This window comes from Oncorhynchus mykiss, chromosome 3 (assembly GCF_013265735.2).
Source record: "Oncorhynchus mykiss isolate Arlee chromosome 3, USDA_OmykA_1.1, whole genome shotgun sequence".
NCBI lineage: Eukaryota > Metazoa > Chordata > Actinopteri > Salmoniformes > Salmonidae > Oncorhynchus > Oncorhynchus mykiss.
This window is the reverse complement of record NC_048567.1, coordinates 43,541,602-43,553,746: the sequence shown is the minus strand read 5'-3', so window position 1 is coordinate 43,553,746 and position 12,145 is coordinate 43,541,602. Positions and strand designations below refer to the sequence as shown.

The following is a 12,145-nucleotide window of genomic DNA, read 5'->3' as shown; positions in this document are numbered from 1 at the left end:
TTGGTCCGCTGACTCTTCTACCGATTATCCAGGCCTGCTCCTCGCCTGTCTGGTACAGTTACCCCCGCCAATTGCTCCCTTCGTCCCCGTGCTTCGCTCACCTCCAGCACACATTTACGCGCACACACCGTTTTATCGTTAGCCTGTAGACTTGTGTGGACTTTTACTGGGGAACTTGTATGAATTTCAATTTTTATTACTTGGCCCTTGTTATTTTATTGTAGCTTAGACCTATTTCTGATTAGTGTGCAACCTCATAGGCCTATAATTATAGTCTTAGAAAACTTGTTGGGATTATTTCTCACGTTGATTGATCGGGCTACAAACGAACACGCTGCTGTTGTTGCTATTGTCTACCCTTGAATCTCACACTGAGGATGATGCATTTAGGGCCTGATGCCTCTTAAATGTGGAGAACTTTGAGTGTTTTTCCCATGGTGCATCCTGGGAGAAACCATACCCTTGTCCCGCTATTGCGCTGGAGAACTGGGAGAAACCACATGCTTGCATTTACATGGATTGTTCTTTCAGTACTTAATTATGTTTTATTTTATTTCTTTTTTTTACCTTTATTTAACGAAACAAGTCAGTTAATAAAAAATTCCTATTTTCAATGACGGCCTATGAACAGTGGGTTAACTGCCTGTTAACTGCCTGTTCAGGGGCAGAACGACAGATTTGTACCTTGTCAGCTCGGGGGTTTGAACTTGCAACACTTCTGGTTACTAGTCCAACGCTCTAACCACTAGGCTACCTTGCCGCCCCAAGTCACCAGACAGTATGAATATTTTTAAATATGTTGCGTTAAAGACTCAGGGTCCTCTGGACTATGGTTCTAGTATGGTCTGGAAATCCAAATACTGTAAAATCCAATCTAGACTGATTAAGTACGTCATTACGTTGCTGCTTTTACTGTCAGGAAATGGACATTTCTACCCCATCTGAATTGAAAAGTCAAAATGGTCTGAAGTTTCTACACATAAATGTAAGAACTCTTCTTCCGAAACTTGATTTTGTAATTATTTGGATAAAAAAAACCCAGACCCAGATATATTTATGCTTCCTCAAACCTGTCTCTAAAAAAAAATCCATCACTGACAATGATTTTGGCAATGTTTTTCAGCCAGATCACAAGGATGGTGGTGTTGCCATTGCATAAAAGACAAGTTCTCTGCGACCATTCTGACTTCTGTTACCAAGCCTAAGCAATTTGGATATCTGTCTTTGAATGTACCGTAAATCTCTGCGCATCCTTGAATCTGGTTGTCTCCTGTTGTTATAGAACCCCCATTGGCTCTCTGGATTGTATATTTGAACTATTATCACACAACGTCAAATCTGAATTCGTGCTTATGGGTGACCTGACATCCAACTCTCCTCACCTCAAGAATTTATGTAACACCTGTAATCTTACTCAGATTGTCAAAAGTGTAACGAGGTTGAAATCCTCTTTGATTGATCTTATTTTAACCAATACTCCTCGTTGTTTTAATGGTTCTGGTGTCTTTACAAAATAATATCACCGTGCGGTTGTCTGTGTAAGGGATTGTAAAATGTCTAAATTACCTCCACGTATCATCATGAAAAGAAACTGTAAGCTGTTTGATATTCAGGGTTTATTACATGATGTTTTAAACATTGCCTGGAATAGAGTTGAATTCATCCCTGATGTTGAAGTAGTATTTTCTTACTTCCACAAAACATTCCAGGATGTACAGTATGCAACAAGCATGCCCCTATCAAACCATACAGATGAGCTAGCTGGAATAATAAGGAAACAGAATGCTGTGTGGGCAAAAGCAAGAAGGTCTGATTCGGCTAATGATTGGATGGCTTTTAAATGCCTTCGGAATCAGGGTGTGGCTATGACCCGAAAGCTGAAAGCACACCACTACCTCAAATCTACTGCTGATAATCTGAATAATCCTTCTAAATTTTGTACATGAGGGACTGCATAATGATGTTGGGTTTTCAACCAGGGAGGTACAGGAGCTGAACCCTCCAGAGGTGTCGGACTCGGTCCTGCAGTTTGCTTCCTGGGGCGTTCGGGATCAACAGCTGGTGAGTATTCCTATGGGTCAGCTTGAAGAAAATGACTCATGCTAATGTAGGGTTTATGATGTGTACACTGCACACCGTGTACTCAATCACGTTGAGTTGATGTCCTTTACTCATGCATGGCGGTAGATTTATGATAAGTAGTTAAAGTCGGATGAAATGGGGTGAGGTGAAGGGGCTTGTCCACAAATTGGTTGGGTATATGTACCATGTCTGCCCTGGGACCATACCATAATAACACAACCAAGCATACAAAAATGTAGAGCAAGACACTAGGAGTTTTTTACTGGAAATCTCAGGAAGATGACATCACACAGTGAGACAACTAGCAGTGAATGGCGTTCCTCCTTTGGAAAGCCATATATATATAGTAAGTATGTAAGCCTTGGACAAGCCTTGTCCGAGCCAGGGCAGAATCTCCTGATTTTGTAGCACGAGGCAGCTTGATGACAAAATGCTAGTCTATCGCATGGCATTACCCACAATCCAGCTCCTTAATGCTGAGTGTCAAGCAGAGAGGCATCAGGTCCCATTTCTAGAATTTTTAGTTTGATTCGACTGTGGATCGAACCCCCATCAGGGCGGACACTCTAACCACAAGGCCAGAGTTGGTTTAAAGCCATAGTGTGTAGTGTTGAAGCCAAAATTGCCATTTGTGTTTGAACAAAATAGTTTGACCTTCCCTCATACTGTAAGTACAAAAAAATGTACACAATCGAAAGCTGGTGCGAAGGACTCTCAATCTCAAATCAGATCTTTGAAGTCGATTGCAAAACGTGAAGTCAACATGAACATGAGCCCATGAAATACAATGTTTTTTGTTGTGTTTTACCAACCAAATGCGTTGCTTTGACTCATTTTCAATCGCTGGAAGCCATGGAGAGGCATGGGCAATGTTTAAACCTCTTATGCAACAATGGTATGTATAGTTCATTCTCCAGACCCCCTTTGCTCAAAGGTGAATGTTGATTAAAGGTCGTTTTTGACATGAGAGATACATAAACAAAAGCCGTAAAAGGAACCAATTATCGAGACGGAAAACGAACAACAGTACTACTAATCAACCCGTTGCTTTAAGACATGTTGTTGGCTACCAGATCTCTCTTTGTGAGTAATTCCCTCTACCCAAGGAGTATTAAGCATGGTATAATCAGTTCATTATTTGTAAAGCGTAGACATGGAAAGTAATTAACCGTTTGATAGCATATTTATCTACTTACTGCAGTATTTATACCTGGCCCCCATGTAATCAGTTACATAGGCTGCTTACAATGGCAGACCCATTCTGATATTTTTTTTCACTCATTTGTCTTTTGACCAATCAGATCATCTCTGAAAAATGTCTAATGTGAAAAGATCTGATGTGATTGGTCAACGGACCAATTAGTGGAAAAAGAAGATCTGAATTTGTCTGCCTTTTGTAAACGCAACCCTAGAAAGCCCTTACAGCTGTGTGTGTGTGTGTGTGTGTGTGTGTGTGTGTGTGTGTGTGTGTGTGTGTGTGTGTGTGTGTGTGTGTGTGTGTGTATTTGTCTAAGATAAATTGTTAAAAATGACCACTTTGCCATGTGTTATGACCTCCACCGGTACAATTTATCGCATTTCTTTTGGAACTTTCCAAGTTAATTCTAAGATACAACAGGGGGAAAAAAGCTCAAAACTGGGGATAGCAAGTCAAATACTCTATTTAAGTGTGGGTTCTTTCCCTCCGCAAAGTGTGCGTTGATTTAAGAGGTTCTTCTGTGTTGTTGATTCTTCCTCCACTGAATAACTTCTTGAGCGTGTGTGAGTATAACTTTAAATCAAATCAAATGTTATTGGTCACATACACATGGTTAGCAGATGTTATTGCGAGTGTAGTGAAATGCTTGTGCTTCTAGTTCTGACAGTGTAGCAATATCTAACATGTAATCTATTAATTCCACAACACCTACCTAATACACACAAATCTAAGTAAAGGAATGGAATAAAAACAAATACATTTAAATATATGGATGAGCAATGTCAGAGCGGCATAGGCAAGATGTACTAGATGGTATGAAATACAATATATACACATGAGATGAGTAATGCAAGATATGTAAACATTATTAAAGTGGCATTACTAAAGTGAATAGTGTTCCATTTATTAAAGTGGCCAATGATTTCAAGGCTGGTATGTAGGCAGCAGCCTCTCTGTGTTAATGATCGCTGTTTAACAGTCTGTTGGCCTTGAGATAGAAGCTGTACAGTCTGATGGCCTTGAGATAGAAGCTGTCTGATTTGTGTGTGTGTGTGTGTGTGTGTGTGTGTTTCACACATACGCCTCCACACACTTGTCTTAATAAACCACAAGGCTCTTTTATTTATAAGTAATGAAGCGTGATCTTATTACATAGCAGGAACATCGACTATATGTAGGTGAACGCAGTAGATTTGATATCCCATGATGAATGAAACATCTTTCTCATCAGGTGTATGTCTTTGAAAACAACATTTACTACCAGACGGATGTCAAAAGCAGTTCTTGGAGACTGACGTCTTCAGGACAAGAAGGAGTGGTCTTCAATGGCATCGCTGATTGGTTATATGAAGGTAGGACCGCCACTGTTCTGATAATATTGGTCAACAATGGTTGAGAATGTCCATAAATGACAACCTCAGACTGGAATTCACCTATACTGTGTGGACAGTATAAGTACATTCCCCTACTCTGAAATGGCTCCCTTTGTTTATGGCCTGGGGACTGTCTTTTGTAACCACGGATAGCAAAAGGACTTGACTGGTGTCCAGCATAGAACAGGATTCACACACACACACACACACACAAACAAACACAAAGACACACACACACACAACCCACACATAGATAGTGACTGTATTTACTCTGTTGAATAGCTCTATGACGATTGTGCATCATATAGGGCCATTATTACATTCAGCTAGATTATTGGGTGTTTAGAGCAGGAAAAATAGAAATGTCCCCAAATGAGCTATTTTTACACATTATATTGTGTTGGCCAGTGGAAAGTGAAGAGGCTGATAATTTTGTCATCTCCTACATGATTTCTGCCTGCCTGGCACTCCTACTGCATAATGGTTCAGCCTCTCCATGAATCCAAAGTTTAGCTGTACACACGCACATTATTATTTCTGGAGGAAGTAGAAAATAGTAAGATGAGGAGCTAAAAAAGGTAGATAATTAAAAACAAGTGTCCTTGCATTTCTTTCCAATAAAGAAAATACACTTTATTAGTGCTGTGAATGTGTTTTGACATGCTTATTTTGTTGTGTAAAGTGTAGAGTTACCACATGCAATGTTTTATCTACTTGGTATAAACAGTTATTAAAAAATCTCCTTTCATTGTTTTACAGAGGAAGTGCTGCACTCTCAAGTGGCACACTGGTGGTCCCCTGACGGGTCACGACTGGCCTACCTCAACCTCAACGACACTCTGGTACCCAACATGCTCCTGCCTCGCTTCACTGGCGCCCTCTACCCCAGGGGCCAACTGTACCCTTACCCCAAGGTAACAGTCAGGCCAACTGTACCCTTACCCCAGGTAAGAGTCAGGCCAACTGTAAGCTTACCCCAAGGTAAGAGTCAGGCCAACAGTCCCTTACCCCAAGGTAAGTTAGACCCGGTACCAATTTAGACCAAGTTAGGCTAACAGTAAACTTACTCCAAGGTAAGACTTAGACCAACAGTATCCTTACTAGGGCTGTCGCGGTCATGAAATTGTGTCAGCCGGTGACTGTTATGCAAATTACTACCAGTCTCACACTAATTGACCATTAACATAAACACGTTTAGCATCTTTGACTTCCACGCATAGCCTACAAGCCACTGCTGCAGACCTTTGGAATATCTATATTTTTAAAAAGTAGAATAAATACATGTAATATAACCTACACCATTACAATACATTCATTATTTATTTTAGACCGGTTAGTTTAGAAAATGTAGACTATTTCAGAAGAGCAGAATCGCAAACTTATATATTATTTTAGGCTCTGATCCGGTTATGCTATAAGGCTGTGGGATACACTAGTTCATTTAGCAGACAATATTTGCTTAGAATTCTGTGGCATTATTTTATAGTATGAAGAATACAATTGAACACAGCTGAATAAAATTAAATGGATATTTTCTCCAAACAATTTCTGAGGGACTGCAAATATGCAAAGCACCTCTTACCTCTTACTCACATGGCTCTCTCAGATATTTCAATTCTTATTAGCCAATGACCTTCAAGTGATCGGGTCCTTCTCACAGGCATCTCAGCTCCGAAGTAGGCTACAAGTGAAGACAGACACATTGGGGACGCAACTGTGCATGTCCTTATCGCATTCTGAACATGTTAGAAGAACTGTCCAAATGTTATTTTCATCAGCCAACAAGATGAGTAGGCCTAATGAATAGCAAAAGCACTAGCATATGTATATCTACTATCCCCCATAGTACAAACATTTTGCAATTCTATTGGTCAACGTGTACACTTCAACTATGACAGACAAAATGAGAAAAAAAAATCCAGAAAATCGCATTGTAGAATTTTTCATTAATTTATTTGCAAATTATGGTGGAAAATAAGTATTTGGTCAATAACAAAAGTTTATCTCAATACTTTGTTACAGTATGCCATTAGGCTCTACACCAGTTGTAAAAGAGTTATTTGGCAACTTTAACTGTGATACAAACCTTATTAAAACATTGGCCATATGGGCCAATGAGATGTGTGACTGATTTTAAAAAGTCGCAAAACAAGGCATGTGCTGTTTCTTGCCTTATTGCAAACACAATCATTCACAAGTGATAATATTGTCACCCATCAGAAATATTCTTAATTTAACCTGTTGACTCGTACAATCACATATTTGTGATCATTGTTGAGTGGTCCCTGCAGCGTACGATCTCACATATGTGATTGGAACAGTAGCAACAGAACGTATGACGCAACAAATGCGTCTAAACAGCATTGTTGGCTGAACAGCATCTAAATATTTTTTTTTGTACTGATGGAAAATAAAGGTCTTAAACTGTATTCCTCAGTTTGACCTTTTATTGTAAAAGATAAATGCAAACTTCATCATCCAAGCATCACACGGAACACATCCACAGCCAAACATCCACAGCCAAACTCAATAAACCAGTCTAAATAACAGGGTGCGCTGACAAGAAAACATAAGTTGGCGACCTTACAGCTGGACTAGTTTACAATGCACCACTTCTCTGGTGAGGACAAGAGACTAATGTAATGTTGTTTAGAAAATAAATGTGTGTCAGCTAAGCTAACAGCAGTTAAATTCTTTATAATGGCAGCCATGTTTGTTTACTGTATGTTTGACTTGGTGAAAACTCCCTAATCTCAGAATGCCATTCACTATAAGACACAAGTCCATGGGGGTAGAAATGGGGGAAGGTATTGTGGGGGATATGATGCAGGAAATATTACTATGATGGGGGATTTATCAGCAAAAACACAAGAGAAGTTATAGTGCCTTGCGAAAGTATTCGGCCCCCTTGAACTTTGCGACCTTTTGCCACATTTCAGGCTTCAAACATAAAGATAGAAAACTGTATTTTTTTGTGAAGAATCAACAACAAGTGGGACACAATCATGAAGTGGAACGACATTTATTGGATATTTCAAACTTTTTTAACAAATTAAAAACGGAAAAATTGGGCGTGCAAAATTATTCAGCCCCTTTACTTTCAGTGCAACAAACTGCACTGTATCTGCCCATAGGGGTCCTACTTTTGTACTCAGAAACAGGACACAGCTATTGTCACTGACTCTAAGTGACTGTGAAATTCTAGTGCTTTTGATTGATTGATTGATTGATTGACTGATTGATTTGCGAAAGAGGTAGCACAATAAAGTCAAGAGACCTTTTTCATTTTGGTCCCTAAAGTGCATGGTGCAAAAAAACATAACATTACATACACGGAACAAAAATGTGTAATGCGACATGCAACAATTTCAAAGTGTCACGAATTCTACCGAAGGTGACTCCCCTTCTTGTTCGGGTGGCGCTCGGCGGTCGTCGTCGCCGGTCTACTAGCTGCCACCGATCCTTTGTTCTGTATTCGTTTGGTTTTGTCTAATTGGTTTCACCTGTTCCTTGTTTGGTTGTTAGGGTGGGGTTATTTAAGTTTGTTCAGCCCGCTTCTGTTTGTGTGGGCTTGTTCATCTGTATGTGTTAGAGTGGTTAGTGTTTTCATTTGGGTTTCTCGCTGTCCTTTTATTTTTCACGATAGGGTACTTTTGTTCTGTAGTTATACCTGGTTTGGTATACTATTTTTGTTCCTGTGATTATTTCTGGACATTAAAGCGTGTTTTCCCGCATCCTTTGCTCTCTACGCCTCTCTACACCTATTCACTCATTGAGCGTTACACAAAGATTTTACTGCGTTACAGTTCATATAAGAAAATCAGTAAATTGAACTAAATTTATTAGGCCCTAATCTATGGATTTCACATGACTGGGAATACAGATATGCATATGTTGGTCACAGATACCTTAAAAGAATTTAGGGGCCTGGATCAGAAAACCGGTCCGTATCTGGTGTGACCACAATTTGCCTCATGCAGCGCATCACATCTATTTCACATACAGTTGATCAGGCTGTTGATAGTGGCCAGTGGAATGTGGTCCCACTTCCCACTTCTGTCCCACTTCTTCAAAGGTGAAGAAGACGGATGTTGGTTAATCAGCTTCTTGATATGCCACACCTGTCAGGTGGATGGTTTATCTTGGCAAAGGAAAAATGCTCACTAACAGGGATGTAAACAAATTTGTGCACAACATTTAAGAGAAATAAGCTTTTTGTGCATATGGAAACTTCATGGGAACTTTTGAGATTTTTTAAAAATGAAGTTACGGTCGGTATAGCTTTGAGTTGCTGTGGTAGTTTGTTCCACTCAACAGCACGGTGTACTTACCAGACTCTTACATTTAACAAGCACATTCTGTGTAGAGTAGCCATGTACCCAAAGCCCTCTCCTGGCTCTTCCAGAGCATAAAGAAGAAACAGCTTCATAATATTACAGGTGGAATGAATAATTAAACCTGCACAGGGCTTTTTGGCTTTAGCTTTTTCATCCTGGTTAAAAAGAAAATCTAGTTTCATTCATATCAACGCTGACTGGCTTCCTTTGAAGAGCACGGTGGTGGTGGTTGCAGGGATCTGTAGCGTTAGGCGGGAAGTGCTGTGATATGCTATGGTAAGGAGAGGTGATGCTCTACCATCCTCTGTTCTGGAGGGGAAGAGCCCACTCGCCCCTTCGAGAGGTAGCTGGGGTAGAGGAATGTTGCCTCGCCCGGACAAAGAATTAGAGTCAGAGAGGTTCATTGGAGGGAATCTTATTAATAAACCACAGCAAGTTTTGATCGCACGCACACACACACACACATACACACACACACACGCACGCACGCACACGCACACACGCAGGCAAGCACATACGTACACACGTACACACACACGTATAACAGTACGCACATACACACACATATACAATGAGAATTTTGCACATACCCACAAGAGAGGCAGGCTAATATCGAGGGAGTCGGCGAAGAAGAGAATTCATTTCTCTTGGAATATCAGTTGGCATATTGTTTTTTTCCTTTCACCCAGAGACCCGATTATGCCGAAAAAAAGAGAATAGCGGAGCAAGGTTATAATGCAGTTGGCAATATCAGTGCAGTGAAAGCCAAAGTTTGACTCCTGTCATCTTCAAGTTAGGATCTGTGGTATGGGACTCCTCCAGCCCTGATAGACTAATGAGCTGCGTGTTTTAAGGGGAGGACTGAGCTCATCTGGGAGAAAACAATCGCCTCGTTAAGATGGGCCTTGAAGGCTTCTGCGCAACACAACTCTTGTTTGCTCCATTTGTGATTCTCCCTGGTCATTATATTCTCTGATGAGGGACTGTTTATGAACGCTGGCATTTCAAAACATGACAAGAACATAGCAGAATGTTGTGGGGCTGTATATCACAAACTGTTCATGCCTTCTATGTATAGATTATAAAGTATTCTACGTGTGATCTCCGTGCTCTCAATGGTGGGTGAGCACTTTGAAAACTGTTGTGCGTGTGGTTTTTCTGTTTGTGTTTTAGGTAGGGCAGGTCAATCCCACAGTTAAGCTTTACGTCGTCACCTTGGATGGGGGATCCCAGACAACTGAACTGCGACCTCCCAACAGCTTTGAAAAAAGGTATCAATTGAACAATCTTGTTTCTATGAAGAGACCAGCATGTTCAATTAAAAAAGACAACGATCGCAGCATGTCGTTCATTAAGCCCCAGTTGGCAGCATATCATTTAGTTTTTGAAATAAAAAACATATACATAATTGTGTCCCAATGGCCCTTTGTCCACTATAGTGACTACTACATAACCATGGTGAAATGGGTCACAGAGGAGAAGATTGGTGTGCGCTGGTTGAACCGAGCCCAGAACACCTCCATCCTGTCGCTATGTGAGGTCACTATGGGGGCATGTCTAAAAGTAAGCATCGTACAGTAAAAGTCAAAGGTTTGTACACACCAACTCATTCAAGGGATTTTCTTTATTTTTACCATTTTCCACATTGTAGAATAATAGTGAAGACATCAAAACTATGAAGTAACATGTATGGAATCAGGTAGTAACCAAAAAAGTGTGAAACAAATCCAAATATATGTTATATTTTAGGTTCTTCAAATTAGCCACCTTTTGCCTTGATGACAGCTTTGCACACTCTAGGCATTCTCTCATCCAGCTTCACCTGGAATGCTTTTCCAACCGTCTTGAAGGAGTTCCCACATATGCTGAGCACTTGTTGACATTCTCTTAACCAGTTTCATGAGATGCATTTCAATTAACAGGTGTGCCTTGTTAAAAGTTAATTTGTGGAATTTATTTCCTTCTTAATGCATTTGAGCCAATCAGTTGTGTTGTGACAAGGTAAGGGTGGTATACAGAAGATATCCCTATTTGGTAAAAGACCAAGTCCATATTATGGCAAGAACAGCTCAAATAAGCAAAGAGAAATGACAGTCCATCATTACTTTAAGACATGAAGGTCAGTCAATGCGGAAAATTTCAAGAACTTTGAAAGTTTCTTCAAGTGCAATCGCAAAAACCATCAAGCGCTATGACGAAACTGGCTCTCATGAGGACCGCCACAGGAAAGGAAGAGTTTCCTCTGCTGCAGGGGATAAGTTCATTACTGTTACCAGCCTCAGAAATTTCAGCCCAAATTAATGCTTTACAGAGTTCAGGTAACAGACACATCTCAACATCAACTGTTGAGAGGAGACTGCATGAATCAGGCCTTCAAATCAAATCAAATTGTATTTGTCACATGTGCGGAATGCAACAGGTGTAGACGTTACAGTGAAATGCTTACTTACAAGCCCCTAACCAACAATGCAGTTTTAAGGAAATTAAGTGTTAAAGAATAAAAATTATTATTCTACACTGTAGAAAATCATAAAAATAAAGAAAAGCCCTTGTATGAGTAGGTGTGTCCAAACTTTTGAGTGGTACATGTACACGTTACTGTCTTTGCTCTGTGAAAGGTCTGATGGGTTGTCCATGTCTACAGTTCAAGGTTTGAACAGCAGACACATATACCCTGCACTAACCTCTCTCTGTTTCCTCCTCAGAAACATGTGATTACATCAGAGAAGTGGCTTGATCGTCAGGTAAGCATGCATAAGGTTTGTCATATTGTTATTACACAGATATTACACAAGTTCATTCAATAATTTATTGTGCAATACTTTTCACTAGAGAGGGATACAAAGGAAATACCTTGCAAAACCAGAAAATCCGCCTATTAAATGTTAAACTTTTTTTTTTCTGGTCATGACCAGTTGGCTACACTCTCTTTTCTTACAGAATGAAGAGCCATTGTTTTCCAAGGATGGGAATACCTTCTTCCTGACCATGCCAATAAAACATGGCGGACGAGGGTCATTCCACCATATCACCATGATATCTGACCAGGTAGGATGTTCAGCTGTCATAGTTGTGGTAAGGAAAGTCTCAATTAGGTTATTCGCTCTCTGTTGTCCCCCATGATAAAATTGGGGAGGGGACTGTGGACCTGTCTC

The 12,145-nt window shown here is 40.2% G+C and overlaps 1 protein-coding gene across 1 annotated transcript in view; it reads left to right on the top strand.

Annotated features, from left to right (window-relative positions):
• LOC110519993 (inactive dipeptidyl peptidase 10-like) overlaps positions 1 to 12,145 on the top strand; it is a 104,840-nt gene that overhangs the window by 72,424 nt on the left and 20,271 nt on the right. Inside the window, exons 7-13 of the mRNA XM_021596933.2 lie at positions 1,980 to 2,061; positions 4,512 to 4,632; positions 5,413 to 5,567; positions 10,164 to 10,261; positions 10,430 to 10,553; positions 11,696 to 11,734; positions 11,931 to 12,038. Coding sequence (XP_021452608.2) covers positions 1,980 to 2,061; positions 4,512 to 4,632; positions 5,413 to 5,567; positions 10,164 to 10,261; positions 10,430 to 10,553; positions 11,696 to 11,734; positions 11,931 to 12,038 — 727 coding nt within the window. The remainder of the gene's footprint in view (positions 1 to 1,979; positions 2,062 to 4,511; positions 4,633 to 5,412; positions 5,568 to 10,163; positions 10,262 to 10,429; positions 10,554 to 11,695; positions 11,735 to 11,930; positions 12,039 to 12,145) is intronic.